The sequence below is a fragment of the Leucoraja erinacea genome, unplaced genomic scaffold, assembly GCF_028641065.1.
Source record: "Leucoraja erinacea ecotype New England unplaced genomic scaffold, Leri_hhj_1 Leri_113S, whole genome shotgun sequence".
Lineage (NCBI taxonomy): Eukaryota > Metazoa > Chordata > Chondrichthyes > Rajiformes > Rajidae > Leucoraja > Leucoraja erinaceus.
Window position 1 is genome coordinate 178170 of NW_026575385.1, and position 12420 is coordinate 190589.

At 46.4% G+C, this 12420-nt stretch overlaps 1 protein-coding gene across 5 annotated transcripts in view; it reads left to right on the top strand.

Annotated features, from left to right (window-relative positions):
- Window positions 1-784: 784 nt before the first annotated feature.
- LOC129715368 (zinc finger CW-type PWWP domain protein 1-like) overlaps window positions 785-12420 on the top strand; it is a 117394-nt gene continuing 105758 nt past the window's right edge. For all 5 annotated transcript variants that reach the window (XM_055665244.1, XM_055665242.1, XM_055665247.1 and 2 more), the window contains exon 1: window positions 785-1097. Coding sequence is in view for 4 of the 5 variants with exons in the window: in XM_055665242.1 (XP_055521217.1) it covers window positions 1046-1097 (52 nt within the window). In the remaining variant the exon portion in view is untranslated. The remainder of the gene's footprint in view (window positions 1098-12420) is intronic.

Sequence of the window (12420 nt, forward strand, 5' to 3'; positions counted from 1 at the left end):
CCTCCCCCCCCCCGAGCGTCGGACTAACGGAAGCCCACGTCGCCCGTGACGTCGCCACGTCTCATCAGCATAAATGAATTATTCATGTTCCGCCACCCAGCGAACAATCAATACCTCCCCCTTTTCCTTCCTTCCTTCCCTCCTCTCTCTCTCTCTCTCTTCTCCACGGGTTTCTTGTTTATCGACTCCCCCCCTTCCTCCTCCTCTCTCACACTCCCTCCTATCCTCCTCCACCGGGGGGGGGAAAAAAAAAAATCCACCCCAAAAAAAAAAAAAAAAAAAAAAAACTTTTTTTTTTAAAGGGAAAAAAAAATTATTTTAAAGGGCATTCAAAAAGAAAAAAACCACAAAAAAAAAAAAAAAAAAAAAAAATCCTGCACAAGCTACACACACACACACACACACACAACTAACGCGGCTGCTGCTGCTTTAAAATAAGATTTTAAAAAGTCACTTTCAAGGGGGGGGTGTTGTATTTTTTCCTGCTCTATCTGCACCCCCCTCTCACTGTCTCTGTCACCCCCTCTCCCTGTCTCTGTCTCTGCCTCCCCCCCTCTCCTCCTTCTCCTTCTCCTCCTCTTGCTCAGCTCCGACCTCTCTCCACAAGCGCGGACCCGCTCTGTCTCCTCACACTGCGCGCTTGCGCCTCCTTATATACCCTCCACGCCCCGCCCCCTATCCTGACTGACGCGGCGCTCGGCCAATAGCAGAACCGGACGCCGGGCCCAACGTTCCAGGCGGGGGCCGGCTCCTCCAATGGGCGTCGGCGTCGTGGGCGGGACCAGCAACCGATGGGGATAGCCGCCCGTGGAGAACGCGTGTATTTAATTCGCCTGTTCGGTCATCTCTTCCACCCACAACTGTCCGCAACGCTCCGGAGAGTATAACTCAAACCTCCTAGGGGGAAGCCGGCCGCGTTAAAACGGAGGGAAAAGGCGATTGACAGTTTTTTTCCAGACAGGCAGCGCCGCGGACAGCCGTCTTCTTCCACGCGTCGAATGTCGGACGAAAACAAACGGGTTTAGACGAGGAACCGGGCGGCAAAATGTCGCCTTCGCTTCAGGGGGGCCGCGTTTCCGGCGGCGCCGGCCCCGCAGGCGAGTTTTATCCCCCGTTTATTTACTTTCCGTAGATGTTAGATGTTGGGATCTTCCACTTCCGGCGAAGGGAGGCCGTCGCCCCCGTCACGTGACTCCGGGCGGGCGCGGTGCATGCCGGGGGTTGTAGTCCAATGGCGGATGTGGCTGCCATCCACCATGACATAGACACATAGACACATAGACACATAGACAATAGGTGCAGGAGTAGAGGCCATTCAGCCCTTCTAGCCTGCACCACCATTCAATAAACACTACACAATAGGTGCAGCAGTAGAGGCCATTCGGCCCTTCTAGCCTGTACCGCCATTCAATAAACAATACGCAATATGTCAAGTCAAGTCAAGTTTATTTGTCACATACACATACGACATGTGCAGTATTTGTCACATACACATACGACATGTGCAGTATTTGTCACATACACATACGACATGTGCAGTATTTGTCACAGACACACACAATATGTGCAGGAGTAGAGGCCATTCGGCCCTTCTAGCCTGCACCACCATTCAACAAACAACAGACAATGGGTGCAGGAGTAGAGGCCATTCGTTGTCAATGCATTTCGTTGCCTCTGTACTATACACTGACAATGACAATTAAAATTGAATCTGAATCTGATTCAACAAACAATAGACAATAGGTGCAGGAGTAGAGGCCATTCGGCCCTTCTAGCCTGCACCGCCATTCAATAAACAATAGACAATAGGTGCAGGAGTAGAGGCCATTCGGCCCTTCTAGCCTGCACCGCCATTCAATATGATCATGGCTGATCATCCAACTCAGTATCCCGTACCTGCCTTCTCTCCATACCCCCTGATCCCCTTAGCCACAAGGGCCACATCTAACTCCCTCTTAAATATAGCCAATGAACTGTGTGGCCTCAACTACCCTCTGCGGCAGAGAGTTCCACAGATTCACCACTCTCTGTGTGAAAAAAAGTTCTTCTCATCTCGGTTTTAAAGGATTTCCCCCTTATCCTTAAGCTGTGACCCCTTGTCCTGGACTTCCCCAACATCGGGAACAATCTTCCTGCATCTAGCCTGTCCAACCCCTTAAGAATTTTGTAAGTTTCTATAAGATCCCCTCTCAGTCTCCTAAATTCTAGAGAGTATAAACCAAGTCTATCCAGTCTTTCTTCATAAGACAGTCCTGACATCCCAGGAATCAGTCTGGTGAACCGTCTCTGCACTCCCTCTATGACAATAATGTCCTTCCTCAGATTTGGAGACCAAAACTGTACGCAATACTCCAGGTGTGGAGTATTGCGTACATAGACACATAGACAACAGGTGCAGCAGTAGAGGCCATTCGGCCCCTCTAGCCTGTACCGCCATTCAATAAACAATACGCAATATGTCAAGTCAAGTCAAGTTTATTTGTCACATACACATACGACATGTGCAGTATTTGTCACATACACACACAATATGTGCAGGAGTAGAGGCCATTCGGCCCTTCTAGCCTGCACCACCATTCGTTGTCAATGCATTTCGTTGTCTCTGTACTATACACTGACAATGACAATTAAAATTGAATCTGAATCTGATTCAACAAACAATAGACAATAGGTGCAGGGGTAGAGGCCATTCGGCCCTTCTAGCCTGCACCGCCATTCAATAAACAATAGACAATAGGTGCAGCAGTAGAGGCCATTCGGCCCTTCTAGCCTGCACCGCCATTCAATAAACAATAAACAATAGGTGCAGGAGTAGAGGCCATTCGGCCCTTCGAGCCTGCACCGCCATTCAATATGACGATAATGCATTTCGTTGTCTCTGTACTGTACACTGACAATGACAATTAAAATTGAATCTGAATCATGGCTGATCATCCAACTCAGTATCCCATCCCTGCCTTCTCTCCATACCCCCTGATCCCCTTAGCCACAAGGGCCACATCTAACTCCCTCTTAAATATAGCCAATGAACTGTGGCCTCAACTACCCTCTGTGGCAGAGAGTTCCAGAGATTCACCACTCTCTGTGTGAAAAAAGTTCTTCTCATCTCGGTTTTGAAGGATTTCCCCCTTATCCTTAAGCTGTGACCCCTTGTCCTGGACTTCCCCAACATCGGGAACAATCTTCCTGCATCTAGCCTGTCCAACCCCTTAAGAATTTTGTAAGTTTCTATAAGATCCCCTCTCAGTCTCCTAAATTCTAGAGAGTATAAACCAAGTCTATCCAGTCTTTCTTCATAAGACAGTCCTGACATCCCAGGAATCAGTCTAGTGAACCGTCTCTGCACTCCCTCTATGGCAATAATGTCCTTCCTCAGATTTGGAGACCAAAACTGTACGCAATACTCCAGGTGTGGAGTATTGCGTACATAGACACATAGACACATAGACAATAGGTGCAGGAGTAGAGGCCATTCGGCCCTTCTAGCCTGCACCACCATTCAATAAACAATACACAATAGGTGCAGGAGTAGAGGCCATTCGGCCCCTCTAGCCTGTACCGCCATTCAATAAACAATAGACAATAGGTGCAGCAGTAGAGGCCATTCTGCCCTTCTAGCCTGCACCGCCATTCAATAAACAATACGCAATATGTCAAGTCAAGTCAAGTTTATTTGTCACATACACATACGACATGTGCAGTATTTGTCACATACACACACAATATGTGCAGGAGTAGAGGCCATTCGGCCCTTCTAGCCTGCACCACCATTCAATAAACAACAGACAATAGGTGCAGGAGTAGAGGCCATTCGGCCCCTCTAGCCTGTACCGCCATTCAATAAACAATACGCAATATGTCAAGTCAAGTCAAGTCAAGTTTATTTGTCACATACACATACGACATGTGCAGTATTTGTCACATACACACACAATATGTGCAGGAGTAGAGGCCATTCGGCCCTTCTAGCCTGCACCACCATTCGTTGTCAATGCATTTCGTTGCCTCTGTACTATACACTGACAATGACAATTAAAATTGAATCTGAATCTGATTCAACAAACAATAGACAATAGGTGCAGGAGTAGAGGCCATTCGGCCCTTCTAGCCTGCACCGCCATTCAATAAACAATAGACAATAGGTGCAGGAGTAGAGGCCATTCGGCCCTTCTAGCCTGCACCGCCATTCAATATGATCATGGCTGATCATCCAACTCAGTATCCCGTACCTGCCTTCTCTCCATACCCCCTGATCCCTTAGCCACAAGGGCCACATCGAACTCCCTCTTAAATATAGCCAATGAACTGGCCTCAACTACCCTCTGTGGCAGAGAATTCCACAGATTCACCGCTCTCTGTGTGAAAAAAGTTCTTCTCATCTCGGTTTTAAAGGATTTCCCCCTTATCCTTAAGCTGTGACCCCCTTGTCCTGGACTTCCCCAACATCGGGAACAATCTTCCTGCATCTAGCCTGTCCAAACCCTTAAGAATTTTGTAAGTTTCTATAAGATCCCCTCTCAATCTTCTAAATTCTAGAGAGTACAAACCGAGTCTATCCAGTCTTTCTTCATAAGACAGTCCTGACATCCCAGGAATCAGTCTGGTGAACCGTCTCTGCACTCCCTCTATGGCAATAATGTCCTTCCTCAGATTTGGAGACCAAAACTGTACGCAATACTCCAGGTGTGGAGTATTGCGTACATAGACACATAGACAATAGGTGCAGGAGTAGAGGCCATTCGGCCCTTCTAGCCTGCACCACCATTCAATAAACATTACACAATAGGTGCAGCAGTACAGTCCATTCGGCCCTTCTAGCCTGCACCGCCATTCAATAAACAATACGCAATATGTCAAGTCAAGTCAAGTTTATTTGTCACATACACATACGACATGTGCAGTATTTGTCACATACACACACAATAGGTGCAGGAGTGGAGGCCATTCGGCCCTTCTAGCCTGCACCACCATTCAATAAACAATAGACAATAGGTGCAGCAGTACAGGCCATTCGGCCCTTCTAGCCTGTACCACCATTCAATAAACAATAGACAATAGGTGCAGCAGTACAGGCCATTCGGCCCCTCTAGCCTGTACCGCCATTCAATAAACAATACGCAATATGTCAAGTCAAGTTTATTTGTCACATACACATACGACATGTGCAGTATTTGTCACATACACACACAATATGTGCAGGAGTAGAGGCCATTCGGCCCTTCTAGCCTGCACCACCATTCGTTGTCAATGCATTTCGTTGCCTCTGTACTATACACTGACAATGACAATTAAAATTGAATCTGAATCTGATTCAACAAACAATAGACAATAGGTGCAGGAGTAGAGGCCATTCGGCCCTTCTAGCCTGCACCGCCATTCAATAATCAAAGACAATAGGTGCAGGAGTAGAGGCCATTCGGCCCTTCTAGCCTGCACCACCATTCAATAAACAACAGACAATAGGTGCAGGAGTAGAGGCCATTCGGCCCTTCGAGCCAGCACCACCATTCAATATGATCATGGCTGATCATCCAACTCGGTATCCTGTACCTGCCTTCCTCCATGACATAGAAACATAGAAACATGACATGGAAACATAGAAACATGACATATAAACATGGACAATAGCAACTGGTTCTGAAGTAATTGGACGAAGCAGCTGTTTGGAGATTAATATTGTGAGGGGCTTTTGTCCCGGGAAACATTTACAATAACAAAACATAGAAACATAGAAATTAAGTGCAGGAGTAGGCCATTCGGCCCTTCGAGCCTGCACCACCATTCAATATGATCATGGCTGATCATCCAACTCCGTATCCTGTACCTGCCTTCTCTCCATACCCCCTGATCCCCTTAGCCACAAGGACCACATATAACTCCCTCTTAAATATAGCCAATGAACTGTGGCCTCAACTACCCTCTGTGGCAGAGAGTTCCAGAGATTCACCACTCTCTGTGTGAAAAAAAGTTCTTCTCATCTCGGTTTTAAAGGATTTCCCCCTTATCCTTAAGCTGTGACCCCTTGTCCTGGACTTCCCCAACATCGGGAACAATCTTCCTGCATCTAGCCTGTCCAACCCCTTAAGAATTTTGTAAGTTTCTATAAGATCCCCTCTCAATCTTCTAAATTCTAGAGAGTATAAACCAAGTCTATCCAGTCTTTCTTCATAAGACAGTCCTGACATCCCAGGAATCAGTCTGGTGAACCGTCTCTGCACTCCCTCTATGGCAAGAATGTCCTTCCTCAGATTTGGAGACCAAAACTGTACGCAATACTCCAGGTGTGGAATATTGCGTACATAGACACATAGACACATAGACAATAGGTGCAGGAGTAGAGGCCATTCGGCCCCTCTAGCCTGTACCACCATTCAATAAACATTACACAATAGGTGCAGCAGTAGAGTCCATTCGGCCCTTCTAGCCTGCACCGCCATTCAATAAACAATACGCAATATGTCAAGTCAAGTCAAGTTTATTTGTCACATACACATACGACATGTGCAGTATTTGTCACATACACACACAATATGTGCAGGAGTAGAGGCCATTCGGCCCTTCTAGCCTGCACCACCATTCGTTGTCAATGCATTTCGTTGTCTCTGTACTGTACACTGACAATGACAATTAAAATTGAATCTGAATCTGATTCAACAAACAATAGACAATAGGTGCAGGAGTAGAGGCCACTCGGCCCTTCTAGCCTGCACCACCATTCAATAAACAATAGACAATAGGTGCAGCAGTAGAGGCCATTCGGCCCTTCTAGCCTGCACCGCCATTCAATAAACAATAGACAATAGGTGCAGGAGTAGAGGCCATTCGGCCCTTCTAGCCTGCACCGCCATTCAATAAACAACAGACAATAGGTGCAGGAATAGAGGCCATTTGGTCCTTCTAGCGTGTACCACCATTCAATATGATCATGGCTGATCATCCAACTCGGTATCCTGTACCTGCCTTCCACCATGACATAGAAACATGACATGGAAACATAGAAACATGACATAGAAACATGGACAATAGCAACTGGTTCTGAAGTAATTGGATGAAGCAGCTGTTTGGAGATTAATATTGTGAGGGGCTTTTGTCCCGGGAAACATTTACAATAACAAAACATAGAAACATAGAAATTAGGTGCAGGAGTAGAGGCCATTCGGCCCTTCGAGCCTGCACCACCATTCAATATGATCATGGCTGATCATCCAACTCAGTATCCCGTACCTGCCTTCTCTCCATACCCCCCTGATCCCCTTGGCCACAAGGGCCACATCTAACTCCCTCTTAAATATAGCCAATGAACTGGCCTCAACTACCCTCTGTGGCAGAGAGTTCCACAGATTCACCACTCTCTGTGTGAAAAAAGTTCTCCTCATCTCGGTTTTAAAGGATTTCCCCCTTTATCCTTAAGCTGTGACCCCTTGTCCTGGACTTCCCCAACATCGGGAACAATCTTCCTGCATCTAGCCTGTCCAACCCCTTAAGAATTTTGTAAGTTTCTATAAGATCCCCTCTCAATCTTCTAAATTCTAGAGAGTACAAACCGAGTCTATCCAGTCTTTCTTCATAAGACAGTCCTGACATCCCAGGAATCAGTCTGGTGAACCGTCTCTGCACTCCCTCTATGGCAATAATGTCCTTCCTCAGATTTGGAGACCAAAACTGTACGCAATACTCCAGGTGTGGAGTATTGCGTACATAGACACATAGACAATAGGTGCAGCAGTAGAGGCCATTCGGCCCTTCTAGCCTGCACCGCCATTCAATAAACAACAGACAATAGGTGCAGGAGTAGAGGCCATTCGGCCCTTCTAGCCTGCACCACCATTCAATAAACAACAGACAATAGGTGCAGGAGTAGAGGCCATTTGGCCCTTCTAGCCTGCACCGCCATTCAATAAACAATACACAATAGGTGCAGCAGTACAGGCCATTCGGCCCCTCTAGCCTGTACCCGCCATTCAATAAAACAATACGCAATATGTCAAGTCAAGTCAAGTTTATTTGTCACATACACATACGACATGTGCAGTATTTGTCACATACACACACAATATGTGCAGGAGTAGAGGCCATTCGGCCCTTCTAGCCTGCACCACCATTCGTTGTCAATGCATTTCGTTGTCTCTGTACTATACACTGACAATGACAATTAAAATTGAATCTGAATCTGATTCAACAAAACAATAGACAATAATAGGTGCAGGAGTAGAGGCCATTCGGCCCTCCTAGCCTGCACCGCCATTCAATAAACATTACACAATAGGTGCAGGTAGTAGAGGCCATTCGGCCCTTCTAGCCTGCACCGCCATTCAATAAACAATACACAATAGGTGCAGGAGTAGAGGCCACTCGGCACTTCTAGCCTGCACCACCATTCAATATGATCATGGCTGATCATCCAACTCAGTATCCCATCCCTGCCTTTCTCCATACCCCCTGATCCCCTTAGCCACAAGGGCCACATCTAACTCCCTCTTAAATATAGCCAATGAACTGTGTGGCCTCAACTACACTCTGTGGCAGAGAGTTCCAGAGATTCACCACTCTCTGTGTGAAAAAAGTTCTTCTCATCTCGGTTTTAAAGGATTTCCCCCTTATCCTTAAGCTGTGACCCCTTGTCCTGGACTTCCCCAACATCGGGAACAATCTTCCTGCATCCAGCCTGTCCAACCCCTTAAGAATTTTGTAAGTTTCTATAAGATCCCCTCTCAGTCTCCTAAATTCTAGAGAGTATAAACCAAGTCTATCCAGTCTTTCTTCATAAGACAGTCCTGACATCCCAGGAATCAGTCTGGTGAACCGTCTCTGCACTCCCTCTATGGCAAGAATGTCCTTCCTCAGATTTGGAGACCAAAACTGTACGCAATACTCCAGGTGTGGAGTATTGCGTACATAGACACATAGACAATAGGTGCAGCAGTAGAGGCCATTCGGCCCTTCTAGCCTGCACCGCCATTCAATAAACAACAGACAATAGGTGCAGGAGTAGAGGCCATTCGGCCCTTCTAGCCTGCACCACCATTCAATAAACAACAGACAATAGGTGCAGGAGTAGAGGCCATTTGGCCCTTCTAGCCTGCACCGCCATTCAATAAACAATACACAATAGGTGCAGCAGTACAGGCCATTCGGCCCCTCTAGCCTGTACCGCCATTCAATAAACAATACGCAATATGTCAAGTCAAGTCAAGTTTATTTGTCACATACACATACGACATGTGCAGTATTTGTCACATACACACACAATATGTGCAGGAGTAGAGGCCATTCGGCCCTTCTAGCCTGCACCACCATTCGTTGTCAATGCATTTCGTTGTCTCTGTACTATACACTGACAATGACAATTAAAATTGAATCTGAATCTGATTCAACAAACAATAGACAATAGGTGCAGGAGTAGAGGCCATTCGGCCCTCCTAGCCTGCACCGCCATTCAATAAACATTACACAATAGGTGCAGGAGTAGAGGCCATTCGGCCCTTCTAGCCTGCACCGCCATTCAATAAACAATACACAATAGGTGCAGGAGTAGAGGCCACTCGGCACTTCTAGCCTGCACCACCATTCAATATGATCATGGCTGATCATCCAACTCAGTATCCCATCCCTGCCTTTCTCCATACCCCCTGATCCCCTTAGCCACAAGGGCCACATCTAACTCCCTCTTAAATATAGCCAATGAACTGTGTGGCCTCAACTACACTCTGTGGCAGAGAGTTCCAGAGATTCACCACTCTCTGTGTGAAAAAAGTTCTTCTCATCTCGGTTTTAAAGGATTTCCCCCTTATCCTTAAGCTGTGACCCCTTGTCCTGGACTTCCCCAACATCGGGAACAATCTTCCTGCATCCAGCCTGTCCAACCCCTTAAGAATTTTGTAAGTTTCTATAAGATCCCCTCTCAGTCTCCTAAATTCTAGAGAGTATAAACCAAGTCTATCCAGTCTTTCTTCATAAGACAGTCCTGACATCCCAGGAATCAGTCTGGTGAACCGTCTCTGCACTCCCTCTATGGCAAGAATGTCTTTCCTCAGATTTGGAGACCAAAACTGTACGCAATACTCCAGGTGTGGAGTATTGCGTACATAGACACATAGACACATAGACAATAGGTGCAGGAGTAGAGGCCATTCGGCCCTTCTAGCCTGTACCGCCATTCAATAAACAATAGACAATAGGTGCAGCAGTAGAGGCCATTCGGCCCTTCTAGCCTGCACCACCATTCGTTGTCAATGCATTTCGTTGTCTCTGTACTGTACACTGACAATGACAATTAAAATTGAATCTGAATCTGATTCAACAAACAATAGACAATAGGTGCAGGAGTAGAGTCCATTCGGCCCTCCTAGCCAGCACCACCATTCAATAAACATTACACAATAGGTGCAGGAGTAGAGGCCATTCGGCCCTTCGAGCCAGCACCGCCATTCACCATGACCATGGCTGATCATCCACAATCGACAATAGGTGCAGGAGTAGAGGCCATTTGGCCCTTCGAGCCTGCACCACCATTCAATATGATCATGGCTGATCATCCAACTCAGTATCCCGTACCTGCCTTCTCTCCATACCCCCTGATCCCCTTAGCCACAAGGGCCACATCTAACTCCCTCTTAAATATAGCCAATGAACTGGCCTCAACTACCCTCTGTGGCAGAGAGTTCCAGAGATTCACCACTCTCTGTGTGAAAAAAAAAGTTCTTCTCATCTCGGTTTTAAAGGATTTTCCCCCTTATCCTTAAGCTGTGACCCCTTGTCCTGGACTTCCCCAACATCGGGAACAATCTTCCTGCATCTAGCCTGTCCAACCCCTTAAGAATTTTGTACGTTTCTATAAGATCCCCTCTCAATCTTCTAAATTCTAGAGAGTACAAGCCGAGTCTATCCAGTCTTTCTTCATAAGACAGTCCTGACATCCCAGGAATCAGTCTGGTGAACCGTCTCTGCACTCCCTCTATGGCAAGAATGTCCTTCCTCAGATTTGGAGACCAAAACTGTACGCAATACTCCAGGTGTGGAGTATTGCGTACATAGACACATAGACACATAGACAATAGGTGCAGGAGTGGAGGCCACTCGGCCCTTCTAGCCTGCACCGCCATTCAATAAACAACAGACAATAGGTGCAGGAGTAGAGGCCATTTGGCCCTTCTAGCCTGTACCACCATTCAATATGATCATGGCTGATCATCCAACTCGGTATCCTGTACCTGCCTTCCACCATTACATAGAAACATAGAAACATGACATGGAAACATAGAAACATGGACAATAGCAACTGGTTCTGAAGTAATTGGACGAAGCAGCTGTTTGGAGATTAATATTGTGAGGGGCTTTTGTCCCGGGAAACATTTGCAATAACAAAAGGACAGCAACTAAAAATTCCTCCCCCCTAACATTTACGTTTCTCGTCGATGACATTTCAACGCTCTCAAATTGGAAAAGTGGAATTGTTCTCCCAAGAAATTCGCCTGGTTTCCTAAGCATGGGAGTCATACAGCATGGAAACAGGCCCTTCGGCCCAACTTGCCTATGCTGACCAAAGTCAAGTCAAGTCAATTTTATTTCTGTAGCACATTTTAAAACAACTCTCGTTGACCAAAGTGCTTTACATCAGTGCATGTATTAACGTGCTACATACAGAGGTACATAGATCAACAATAAATACATACATACAAGATTCAAGAGAGTTTATGGTCATATGTCCCTAATAGGACAATGAAATTCTTGCTTTGCTTCAGCACAACAGAACATAGAAAATAGGTGCAGGAGTAGGCCATTCGGCCCTTCGAGCCTGCACCGCCATTTAATATGATCATGGCTGATCGTCCAACTCAGTATCCTGTACCTGCCTTCTCTCCATACCCCCTGATCCCTTTAGCCACAAGGGTCACATCTAACTCCCTCTTAAATATAGCCAATGAACTGTGTGGCCTCAACTACCCTCTGTGGCAGAGAATTCCACAGATTCAGCACTCTGTGTGTGTGTGAAAAAAAAAATGTTTTTCTCATCTCGGTCCTAAAAGATTTCCCCCTTATCCTTAAACTGTGTGTGTGGCCTCTTGTTCTGGACTTCCCCAACATCGGGAATAATCTTCCTGCATCTAACCCTGTCCAACCCCTTAAGAATTTTGTAAGTTTCTATAAGATCCCCCCTGAACCTTCTAAATTCTAGCGAGTACAAGCCGAGTCTATCCAGTCTTTCTTCATATGAAAGTCCTGACATCCCAGGAATCAGTCTGGTGAACCTTCTCTGTACTCCCTCTATGGCAAGGATGTCTTTCCTCGGATTAGGAGACCAAAACTGTACGCAATACTCCAGGTGTGGTCTCACCAAGACCCTGTACAACTGCAGTGGAACCTCCCTGCTCCTATACTCAAATCCTCTATGGCAAGAATACATTTCCTCAGATTAGGAGA